This window comes from Rhinolophus sinicus, chromosome 3 (genome assembly GCF_057876585.1).
Source record: "Rhinolophus sinicus isolate RSI-liver-muscle chromosome 3, RSI-T2T, whole genome shotgun sequence".
Lineage (NCBI taxonomy): Eukaryota > Metazoa > Chordata > Mammalia > Chiroptera > Rhinolophidae > Rhinolophus > Rhinolophus sinicus.
The window spans coordinates 145,329,428-145,342,148 of NC_142503.1; the positions used below are offsets into that span (position 1 = coordinate 145,329,428).

The 12,721-nt window shown below is 36.6% G+C and overlaps 1 protein-coding gene across 2 annotated transcripts in view; it reads left to right on the plus strand.

Annotated features, from left to right (window-relative positions):
* The window catches only part of AP4E1 (adaptor related protein complex 4 subunit epsilon 1), a 66,640-nt gene that overhangs the window by 40,118 nt on the left and 13,801 nt on the right, over window positions 1–12,721 (plus strand). Inside the window, exons 17-21 of one of the 2 annotated variants that reach the window (XM_074327746.2) lie at window positions 522–780; window positions 4,802–5,359; window positions 6,723–6,913; window positions 8,445–8,602; window positions 9,628–9,770. In XM_074327746.2, the coding sequence (XP_074183847.2) occupies window positions 522–780; window positions 4,802–5,359; window positions 6,723–6,913; window positions 8,445–8,602; window positions 9,628–9,770 (1,309 nt within the window). Of the gene's footprint in view, window positions 1–521; window positions 781–4,801; window positions 5,360–6,722; window positions 6,914–8,444; window positions 8,603–9,627; window positions 12,617–12,721 lie in introns of those variants that run through there. The other variant, XM_019730653.3, reaches the window with a different exon arrangement.

Consider the following 12,721-nt stretch of genomic DNA (forward strand, 5'->3'; position numbering starts at 1 on the left):
GTCTTCATATTAGGAAAACCTTTTGGATGAAAGGTTAAATTTACATATAGGAGTGGATTTGAATTTTTTTATTGTTTTCAACAGGATTTTATTTCATAAATTTATGTAGGGTTAAATCTTTCATTGAATGGTGATAGCTAAGAAATTTAAGAGTCGTTTCTCATCTTTAACTCATCAGAATTAAAGAAAAAATATTTTTGAAAAGTCAATGGGGGAAAGGAACTGATTTACAGTTGTTCTATTTTTGGACAAGTTATTTAAGCAATTAAATGAAAATTAAATGGTCTGATATTTTTAACTAAGTCTTGAGTTCTGTTGCCTTAAATCGTTTGGCTGGAGGGTGGGGGGAGGTTGGCTGTAACTAAAATAAAATCTAGAGATCTAGGTTTTACTTCTGGCATGTAAAATACAACATGAAAACTGTTTCTAAAAGGCAACGGCAATGATGTGTTTTTTAAAAATGCTTCAGGAAAGTAACACAATTATTTAAGTTGAGTTGATTTCATTATCAATCTCCGTAGGACAAATAGCTTGAAGCTGGAAGGCATAAAGAAATTGTGGGGGAAAGAGGGCTATCTCCCCAAGAAGGAAAGCAAAACTGGTGATGAAACTGAAGTTCTGCCTGTTCCCCAAGAGAGTGGAGTCGTGGAGAATGTAGATCAAACTATACCAAAAAAGGATCAATCTCAAGTTCTTGCCCAATCTAAAGAAGAAAAAGAAAAGCAGCTGCTGGCATCATCATTATTTGTTGGACTAGGATCAGGAAGTACAATCAATTTGGTAAGTAGTCAGTTATATTCCTCTGAGAATCTGTGTCCCCTGTTTTGTACAAAAGAAACTGGCGCCATGTAAGTTCGTGGCCGTCATCTATACACATGGTGAGAAATGGTTTCCCCAGCTCCAGGGTGCCGCCAATGACACGCCTTTTGTATTCCTGAAAAAGAAAATCTAATTAGCTCAGCCTGAGTCAGGTGTTCTCTACGTCCAGTCAGCTGGGCAAGGGTCAGGGTCCAAATAAAGTCACAAATATGGCCATGGGTAGTTTCACCCCCGTGGGTGGAGGACAGCTCTCAATGGGAAAGGGCTTGATGGAAATATTGTCAATAATAATAGTTCAACAATATTGATGTGTCTATGGAAAAAGTACTTCTCAAGATGGTATTTTTAATAGTGAAACAGGAATCAGTTTGGAGAATTGGTACATAAATTATATTAGCTCAAAATATTATTCAGCCATTAAAAATTATATATTGTATTATAAAATAAAAAAGTATATATTAAAAACAGAATATACCATTTTATTTACGCCTTGTCTATAACTTAAAAATGTTTTGAGACTGAAAGGAATTATATAAAAATGAAAACTGTTTCAAATGCTCTTTTTTAGCCTGTGAGAATTCCATGTCAGATCCCGTTTGGTGGGCCGATGAACCTACCTCGTGCACACTTGTGATTAGAGCTACGTGGTCGTCACTTTTACATCATCCTAGCTCTTTCCGCCTCCTTCTCCCTTGGGGGAATTTTCCCTCCATCCCTATCAACACTAGACCAGACTAGGCTACACCCTTTGCCTATCTTTCTCTCTTTTCCAGATCCTATTTCTGTTAGACTTGATTTTCCCTCCTAAAAAACCCCAAATTCAACCTTAAAGTATTAATAAGTAATGTATCTTAATGCTGTCTCACTCAATATTATCAGTTCAACAGCAGAGTAATTGATTTGGATCTTTAAGTTGTTCCAACAGGCTGTGGCAAGGGTACCAGTGGCTGCTCTGGCTCTGTTGGGGTATGTTCTTAGTGGTCAGAGTACACCCCGATCAGATTGCGTCAAGGTCAGAACGCACCCATCATTGCTGAGGTTAAAGGATTCCTGCCTTCTCAACAAAGTGCACAGCTATCAGATTCTTCCTCAGGAGAACATTCAGGGGGACAAATTAATTATCAGCCTTTGTGGTCATCTTAAAATCAATGTAATGACCATGTTCTTCTATTTATGTTATGCTAAATCCTTTTTAGGTTACCCCTTATACTTTTCTTTTCCCCTCAGCTATCACTAGAATAGTTTTAAAAAGGAAAAAGGAGTATATTTCCCAGTTTTAAGGGACCCTGAGTTCTGTGAGGAACTGTTTGTAACTCAGATGGCATTATGCAGAACGGAGGGGAAGCAAGTGATTACGTGAAATTAGCATGAGTCCTGTCACTCCTCATCCACAACTTTTCCTCCGTCACTGGGGCAGAGCAGACAGGATTGGCACTGAGTGGATGTGCTCCATCTGCAGCATGACTCCTTTTGTAACTGCTTTTCTCTGGCAGTCCTATTCCCTGCCAGTTTTTCTTTAAGGCTCTCAGAAAAATGTTTGTTTAAGGCTCTCAGTTACATAGATCAAGGCTATATTGATGCATTTTACTTTAATTAGTTTTATTTTAGGTCTGTGATCCATTTTTAGTTAACTTTTTTTACATCGTTCGCTGTGTCAAGAATCTAGGATTTTTTTTCCTTTTTTCCCCCCTTCACCTTTTATTTCATCTTCATTTTTAAAAGACATTTTCTCTGGGAAATGAATTCTAGGTTAACTGTTTCTTTTGTTTAAGTATTTTAACAAAGATGTCACTCCTGTGTCTTCTGGCTTATTTAGCTTCTCATTAATAGGAGATTAGAGCAAAGGAAAAGATCATTAAACTTGAAGACAAAATAATAAAAACTGAAACACAGAAAGAAAAGACAAAACAAAAAAAAAACATGAAAAAACTTAGAGCATCATCAGTGACCTGAGGAACAATATTGAGCAGTCTAATATACAGTAGTCTTCCCTTATCTGGGGGGGATGTGTTCCAAGAACCCCAGCAGATGCCCGAAACTGCGTATTGAACCATATATATATATATATACACTTTTTTTCCCCATACATACATACCTATGATAAAATCTAATTTATAAATTAGGCACTGTAAGAGATTAACAATAATAATTAATAAGATAGAACAATTGTAACAATATACTATAATAAAAGTTATGTGAATGTGGTCTGTTGGAAATATCTTATTGTGCTGTACTCACCCTGCTTGTGATGGTGTGAGATGAAAAAATGCCAAACCTATTCCTGAATTTGTAAAACCATCCTTTACTTGCAGTAAATTGCTTGGTGTCACTCGCTTCAGGTGATCCCTTACAGAATTGAAGTCTTCGTTTAGGCTCAGTGCTTTCTGGTGCAACGTGTTGCCATCAATCAAAATATGTTTTCTGCTTCGTGTCTTCCATCCTGAATTTAATGCCTTTTCCATCTTCACTAAGCGTGTATCACACACTGTGGCTATAACTTTTGTAGTTTGAGTTGTGACAGCAAAACGAGCATGAATTTCTTTTTCCTTCTCCACAGTTTCATGGATAGAAGATTTGTTCTTAGCAACCTCGGCATATTATTTTTTTCTTATTAAGTCGAGAACTTTCATCTTTTCACATGAAGGAAGCACTTTACGCTTTTCTTTGGCATATCCAAATTGCCAGCATCACTACTCTTGCGCTTTGGGGCCATCATTAAGTAAAATAAGGGTGACTTGAATACAAGCACTGCGATACCAGGACAGTCCAGGTGATAACCCAGATGGCTACTAAGTGACTAATGGGCAGGTATCAGACACAGCATGGAGACGCTGGATGAAGGGATGATTCATGTCCCAGGATGGAGAGTGGGACAGAGAGATTTCATCACACTACTGAGAACAGTGTGTAATTTAAACGTACGAATTGTTATTTCTGGAATTTTCCATATAATATTTTTGGATTGCGGTTGACCGCAGGTAACTGAAACCATAGAAAGCAAAACCACAGATAATGGTGGACTACTGTATGTCTAATTCAAGTCCCAGGGCTACTTGAATGGAAGTGCTTCCCCCACTCCCTCCCCTGTTTTTGTGTTAATACAGTGTTAGTTCTTTTTTGATGACTTCTAAATGGAAAGGCAGGAGACAGACTCTTCTGCTGAGAATTGGAAGAGATGTGGGGAATTTAGGGAGTGAGAGGGAAGTAGAATTCTGGTTAACTAGAATCATGCGAAGGGTGACCACATAGTGACAGCCCCCCCCCTCACCCCCCCGAGGATGGAGGCATGAACTTGGACGTCGAGTAGTGCTGATCTCCTGCACTGATTCTAGATAGACTTTGTGGGGCACAGATTGGCAGGCCACTCCTCAGGAGGGTTAGCTCAACAATGGCAAGTTGCTGTTCCCATCTCGAGCTTGTAGCGAACATCACTGGTCAGTTACAGAATTCTTTCTTGCTGTGTGCTCCTGTCAGCCACTGCCAGTTGATTCTTGAGGTAAAATCAGTTTTTCTTCCCTGTTTAGCAGACCATGAAATCATGATTATTATGGATAACTGAATCAGAGTTGAGCCATTCTTGTATTTGAGTGACTTCTTGTATTTGGGTCCCTAGGTGACTCTAGGGACCCAAAAATTGACTAGGTTTCTCATTTTTTTTAATTTGTGCAATTCTGTACTCTAGTATTCTGAAATCTGCCAAGTTTTTAGGATTGTTCATATTTGACTTTTTAACCTTATTTCTTTTTCTGATTTTATGTGTTTTTAATGAGAAATAAGATTTAGTTAATAGTTCAAAGTTCTGTAGCTGTCAGAATTTCAGGGCTTTAACATTTTGTTCATCTCTGATTCTTTTTAAATCCATGCTTTATAGATAGAACTTGAGCAAGTTAGTAAATTGCTCACTTGAAATTATAGAAAAATGTTTGAAACCCATGACTAGAATGATTTCTTTTTATATTATTATGATGTTTCATTTTCACAGCTAGGAAAAGCAGATACCGTCTCTCACAAGTTTAAAAGGAAATCGAAAGTTAAGGAAACCAAAAGTGGAGAAACAACCAGTGCTCATAATACGACTTGTCCTTCCTTTAGTTCTTCATCAAATGTGACTTATGAAGAAGATTATTATTTGGATAATTTGCAGGGTAGAGAAGACAAAGAATTAAAGAAATGCACTCTCAATTCAGAACTTTTGGATTCTGAGTCACTCACAGAACTGCCCTTGGTTGAAAAAAACTCAAATTGCAGGCTGTCTACACCTTCATTGTTTGCTGATAACAACATGGAAGTTTTTCACCCGCCTCCATCCACAGCAGCCTCAGTTGCCAGTGAAATCTCTTTAGCTTCTTCTTTGCTGGAAGAAACTACTGAACACGTGCATTCAGATCTTATGGAGGTCTGTAACAATGAAACTGTGTCAGTGTCTTCTTACAAAATTTGGAAAGATGATTGTTTATTGATGGTCTGCTCAATTTCTAATAAGAGTGGTTCAGAACTGAAAAGTGCTAACTTAGAAATTGCTCCTGCAGAAAATTTCAAGGTAAGCCAATGAATGGTTCATTATTTCTTCCTTAAATGGACAATGCTTATTTACTGTCTCTGCTGTTGACTTGTCTGATGGTTTATCCATTGTTTCCGTATTCTTCTTTCCTCTTTAGCAAAATAAGTAAAAGATGTGACAGATTTTTTATTATATTTTGAGTAGAAGTGAATTATTTAAGAGAGACATGGACACATAATAAAGATTGTATTGGAGTAGGCTGTAAATATAACGAGTTTCAGTAGAGCACAGCGGTTAAGAATATAGGCTCTTGGCTCAGACTGCTTGGCTTTGAATCTTGCTTCTACTGTTTCTTAGCTGTGTTACATGGTCAAGTTATATAACTGCTTTGTGCCTTAGTTTCCTCATGTTTAAAGTGAAGATATTAAAAGCATGTGTGCCTTTGCATTATACTGAGTGCTTAGGCATCAGTTCTTTTTTTCCCTAACTTCGACTGCCATTGTGATTTTTTTGAAATATGTTAATTGAATTATTATAGGCATGTTCTTGGTGGAGTCATAATGAGATTTGATCAGTAGATCAGTATTCCACAAAACTGACCCAGTTTCTTCTATGAGCTAGAATCTGTTGAACAGGATATTACCTGGGCCTGACCAGGGCAGAAGTTCCCGACTTTAGATATGCATTAGAATCACCTGTGGAATTTAAAAAAACAAAACACAAAACCCAATCCGGTTGCCTGAGCTTTATCACCAGACCTCAAGTAAAGGTGGAGAATGAGAAGGGAAGACACGTGTGTGTGTGTGTGTGTGTGTGTGTACACACACTGGGGGTGCCAAAAAAATGTATACACATTTTAAGAGATGTTAACACCTTGGTCACCGTTGCTCAAGCAGTAATTCGCCGTGATCAGAGGTGTCTGGATGCTGATGGTAACCACTGTGAGCACCTCTTGTAATTTCAGAAGTCAAACATGACTTTTATTCGTCTTTTGTTATTGGTATATAGTGAGTATTATGATTTTAATACAGTTTTCCTTTTTTAAAATGGTTATACATATTTTTGGTACCCTGTGTATATATGTTTAACTCTCCTAGCTTTAAAAATCTGGTGCCAGCCAGGATTAAGAGCCACAAAACTAGAGTTTAATAATTTTTTTGGTTCTTAAATTATACAGAGGTTTTCATTGTAATGCCATTTGTTACATAATTTTGACCTGTGTACTATTCTTAATTATGTGTGCTAGTGAGTGTTTCTCAACTTAAGTTGTCAGTCGTCTTCATAATGTGGTTTATTAACATTTCACAATAGTTTGCTTTTATACCACTTAAATAGAAAATTGGTATTCATGTGATAGTCTGTGTTGATCCGGTCTTCAATACTGTCATTACTTTATTTACAGGTCACCGAGCAACCTGGATGCTGCTTGCCTGTAATAGAAGCAGAGAGCACCAGAAACTTTCAGTATAGTGTGCAGATGGAAAAACCTTTTACAGAAGGGAATCTTTCTGGTTTTATAAATTATCAAATGATGGACAGTCATGCAGTTCAGCTTGAATTTTCAATAAACTTATCACTATTAGATTTCATTAGGTAAATATTTTCTGGAATGTTAATTCAGGTTATTTATTCAGTCAGCAGATATTTATCAGGCCTCTTCTGTGGACAGAAGCACTATCCTAGGTGCTAGGGAGTAGAACAATTCAAAAGTAGACACAGTTCCTACCTTTAGAGAGTGTCCGGTCTAGGGAGGAGACATTGAACAATCATACAAATGCGTATATGAGTATAATTGTGATTTGTGCTATGAAGACAAAGGAAGTGGTACAATGACTGGTTATGGTTTGGGACCTGATTTAGGTTGGGATTGGTTAGTGATCTTGGAAAACTTCTGAGAGACACTAATATTAAAGTAATGCTTAAACTGAAATAACTTTTAGAGATTGTGCATGGCTTTTTTTTTTTTAAGTGTTTAAAGTTTCTCTCATTTGTATTTCATTGATTTGATTAATTCTTTCATAAAATCTGTTCATTAAGCTTTAGAGAGCTGCCAGAGAATTACTCAACAAAGTTATTAAACTTTTATTAGACGTACAGTAAGTGTTTAGCATTATACTAGACACTGTGCAGTGTTACCAGAATAATCGCAAATGACCTTCTAACTTTTCTGCTCTCAGTTAGTGTTATAAATATTTTGTACTGTAGTCAAACATTTTTTAAAATGAAAGCCACCTGAACCAAGAATGCAGAATACCAGTGATTATCTGTAAAATTGTTTTAATCTCCACACATCCACTTGTGTTATATTATAATTTTTGCCTACGCTTTAAAGTCTTTTAGTAAGAACATGTCTGTCAATCTGTCAAAGAGTATTTATGCCTGTGTAGCTATATAAGATAGAATCCAGCCTTCAAAAAACTTACATTCTGTGACTATGAAGGTATATCCTATGGTGAGCATTTTTAACCGGAAGAAGCACAATATACATAACACAACAGTTCTTTTGTGTGTATTAATAAAATCCGCTGTATCTTTAAAAATATTTTTCCTAATTATAAAATCAATGCATACTTATAAAAATTCAAATGCTATCGAAAAATATAAGTACAATATGAAAGTTCGCTTTAATCCCACCCCAAGATACCCATGTTAACTATTTAATCTTCAGTCTCATGAACCATTTTTAAAACACTTTTACTAAAATCCTTTCTATTGGTATAAATTACTTAAAGTACTGGGTCTTCGTATTCATACTCTTGTACATGACTTTGATAGAGTGTCTCATTATCCCCAAATGCAAAGTGTACGTTTCGTATTATATTTGAATGATTCATGAAATTACTTTGTAAAATTTAATGAAATCACTAAATCTCAGAAAAAGAGAGAACTGGGTGATTTGTTGAAAAGATATTGGCACTTTAATATCATCTCCTTTGATTATTTTCATCAGGTTAGAGGATGGTGGTCAGCATTTTAATCATACTAGGTTTAAAAACATAAGTTTTGTGGGACCCAGATTTACAATGATTGTTTTATTCCCATGCGTCATTTGAAATTTATATTTATTTGTTTAGAATAATTTCATTCTTTTTGACATTAATCTAATTTTAAAAATTATTTCCAGGCCATTAAAAATCTCAACTGAAGACTTTGGCAAACTCTGGTTATCCTTCGCAAATGATGTGAAGCAAAATGTAAAAATGTCAGAATCTCAAGCTGCTCTGCCTTCTGCCCTAAAGACCCTGCAGCAGAAACTGAGACTTCATGTTGTTGACATTATAGGTTCGTAGAGTTATGAAAAGGCAAAACTGTTTATAAGGGCTTTTTCACAGTCAAAACACAAATCAGCTCTTATAAGTGTCAGATTTCTTAGCGCCATATTTCCTGTTAAAAGTATCTTTCAGATGAATCTGTTCTTTAGACTTTATTAAAGATTTTTTTTGTGGTAAAATATACATAACAGAATTCACCATGTTAACCATTTTTAAGTGTACAGGTCAGTTGCATTAAGTACATTCGTGTTGTTACGCAACCATCACCATGGACTCCTGAACTTTTTCCTCCTCTTTAACTAAAACTGTATCCATTAAATACTAACTCCCCATTTCCCCTCCCTTTCCAGCCTCTGGCAACCACCATTCTGTGTTCCTTCTCTATGAATTTGACTACTCTAGGTACCGCCTATAAGTGAAATCATACAATATTTGTCCTTTTGTGACTGGCTTATTTCACTTAGCATAATGCCGTAAAGGTTCGTCCATGTAGCATGTGCCAAAAGTTCCTTTTTAAGCCTGAGCACTATTCTATTGTATGAATATACGACACTTACGTATCCATTCGTCTATTGGACACTTGGCTTGTTTCCACTGTTTGACTGTTGTAAGTAATGCTGCTGTGAATATGGGTGCACACATGTCTGTGTTCAAATCCCTACTTTTAATTCTTTTGGTCATATGCTCAGGAGTAGAATTGTTGGAACATGTGGTAATTCTGTATCTAAGTTTTGGAGAAACTGTCAAATCATTTTCCACAGCACCTGTACCATTTACATTCTTACCAGCAATGCACCAGGGTTCTAATTTCTCCACATCTTCACCAACACTTGTTATTTGTTTATTTATTTTGGTAACTGCCATCCTAATGGTGTGAAGAAGTATTTCATTGTGGTTTTGAGTTGCATTTCCTTAATGATTAGTCATATTGAATATGTTTTCATGTGCTTATTGGCCCTTTGTATATCTTCTTTGGAGAAATGTCTGTTGAAGTTCTTTGGACTTAAAGAATTTTTAATTTTTGTTTTGTTGTAGGCACTGAAGGGCTGTTGGCTTGTCAGCTGCTCCCGTCCAGCCCCTGCTTGCTGCATTTCCGAGTTCATGGTGACGTATTGGCCCTGTGGTTCAGGTCCTCCTGCTCCCCTCTGCCTGACTATTTACTGTATCAGTGTCAAAAGGTGATGGAGGGCTCCTAGCAGAAGCTCTGCTTATATTTTACTCCATCAAAGTAAATGGTTTACACAGATAAATTTATTTACCAAAGTAAAAAGAACTCTTGGTACTTTTAAGGAAAATGGGGATTATTACAAGTTGTGGTGTTATGTGTTTTCTTTATGATTCCTGGTCAAGAAAATCATCAAGAAACTGTATCTCTAACCTTTTACTCAGGATTGTACAGTATGTTTGGGTCTCAAAGAGTGACCTAAGCTAATGTTACAAACTACTAATGATTTATATATCACTTAGTGTAGAGGGACTGAAAATATTTATTTTGTTATAAGTAATTTTATAGCAAATTTACTCTAGTGCTAGCAGATTTGCAGTAAAGCCAAGTCTGAGTTCTCTGCATTAATGGCGGGGTGACATGGAATTGATACTCCCAAACCTAATTCATATTTGGCTTTGGAATGCAGCGTATGCTCTTTGGTAGGCAAGTTAGTATTTCAGGTATATTTTGCTTACATCAGTGTTGAACTAAGTTGGCACAGCATACACTAAGTTCAAGAGATCCATGAGCATGCTGGATATTGGAGGATCCAATCTGTGATACAGGTTTTATTATAGATAACTTGTTATACATAATGGCAGATAATTTGGCTACAAAATTTGTCTGTTTTCCACTTGCATTTATTTTTAAAATTGAGTAACTCTATCCTTATGTTAAAAACTCAGAACCATTTACAAAATACTATCATACAGAAACAAAACCCACAAGAGCACGCAGTACTAAAGCAAACAGATATAAAAGGACTTTTTTAGTTATGGCAAATATCTTAGTTACCACTTTGGTTCTTTTGGCAAGTTAAAATTTATGATTAGAGTATAAATGGCAAAACCATTTTTCCTGGCCTGTGAATCCACTAACACTCAGTGGATGCAACCAAAACAGTGACGTAGTATACCATACAGCTTCTTCAGTAAAATATATCATTTTCATGTATGGTTGTGCCTATATGGCCGCTGTCAGAACTATTATCAGACAAATATGAATGATGGACCAGAATCTTGAGATTGTACATTAACATTAAAAGCTGAAATTCTATTTTATGAAACCTTATGGTGCTGTGGAAATATTTCACTTTTTCTGATACTTCACCATGGAGACTATTCAGGTAATATAGTTTTAAATCATTGCAGTAAATACTCTGGTTAATTGGTATTGTTTATCACCCAGATGTGGAATTCTGTTTTTAGGTTATCTCATTAATCATAGCTGATCTGAAAGATGCTAAGCTGATTTCTCCAGAGCTGATAGATTTCATTAGTCATTTGTGTCTAGCATATTCCTCCCTAAAAACAAAACAGTGTTTTTTTTAATTAATGTTTAAGTTATTCATTTAAAAAATGTAATACCTTATTAATTTCATGCTTTTAAAAATACAGTGAAACCTTGCTCTAAGAGCAGGGTAAAGTGACGAATTTCCTGTGTAGGTTTCTCCTTTGGAATAGAAGATGAGATTCATCCTGAAGCTCCCAGTGGTGTTATGGTGAAGGGAATGTGCCATCTCTGGGGGTGTGGTGGACACTGGTGGCTTGACTCATCAGCTTCCTCTGTTCCTACCTGTGTCAGCAGTACCCCCACCTGATTCTGCTGTTAGTCTGGCAAAGAGATAGGAAGCACCCTTTCACTTGTCAGAGGAACGCAGCGTGTGGCAGAGGAGGTGCTCCCGGATCTTTATAGCCTTACTTCCATGTGTTTGCGTGGCCATTGAGGCTGGAGCAGTGGATGTGAGGTGCCCAGCAAGCAGGGGCATAGTATCTGGGAGAGATTACAGTGGGCTACTGCTTTGTTACAAGGGTGTACATGAGTGGCAGCAGCTGTTGTCATGAGAGACATGCCTGAACTACAGAGCTATCTGGTGGTGGGAGACGTGTAATAGTAGGTTAGGGCTGGGAGCATGATTTGGGGTCTGCCAAAGGGAACATGGTGTCACTTTTGTTCTATCTGAACTCTAAATAAAAAGTAGGGTGACAGGATTTCTATATTTTTATGGTTTTAAAAACAACAATAGTAGGAAAGATTTTAAAGAACTTCAGAGCAGTCAGTACATATTCTGCCTAAACTAATTCAGTGTTTCAAGTTCTAAATCAGACATCACCAACTTTTTTTTGCATTGTGACTATAAAGTAAGGAGAATGACTACTGTTCGTAGATCATCTTCTTACTTTATAGTCATAATTTAGTCAAATGAAGGAGCAACATCTGGAATAAGAGCTATGGCGGATGTGTGTACTCAGCTGTGTGAGTCCTGGGCCAGGCATCTTGTGGAGAGTGCAGGTGGCAGCAAGCGTGAGTCTGGGGAGAATAAAGGGAAGACAGAAAAGTTTTAAGACCAGGTGGAGGAAGGATCAAGCTCAGGGGAAAGTGGGTCCCGAATAAGGGTCCTTCTAAAACAACTGCAGATGGAGGCTGAGCAGTTCCCAAGTGCTTGTGTGCCAAGCATGCCAACCACAGCATATGCTCTGCAGAGGAGCACTATTTTAAACAATATTCTATCTACCAAAACAGTTGTGGTAAAAACGCAGTATTTTATTTTTTTCTTTATTTTATTTCATGTCAATAATATTTTAAAATGTTGAGCGATTTGTCTTAATTTTTATGGATAAATGTCATCTTTGTCTTATGATTGTGAGCCACTGAAGTGCACTGAACCCATGCACATGTCTTTAAGGTGTTTTAGGAGGGAAAAATGCTAGTGAATAATAACTTAACAGACATTAATGACCTTATTTTGGAGTTGAATTCTGTAATTTGAAACAATTCAGTTAAACATGTAATAAACACAAAGTGATCTATACTGTTCTTTGGTCTATATATTTTTTTATTATCTAAATAGCTGAATAATAAGTAGTAGTATTCAGTAATTTGATAAGCATTAGCTAAAAAGAGCAGAAGAAATTGGAATGG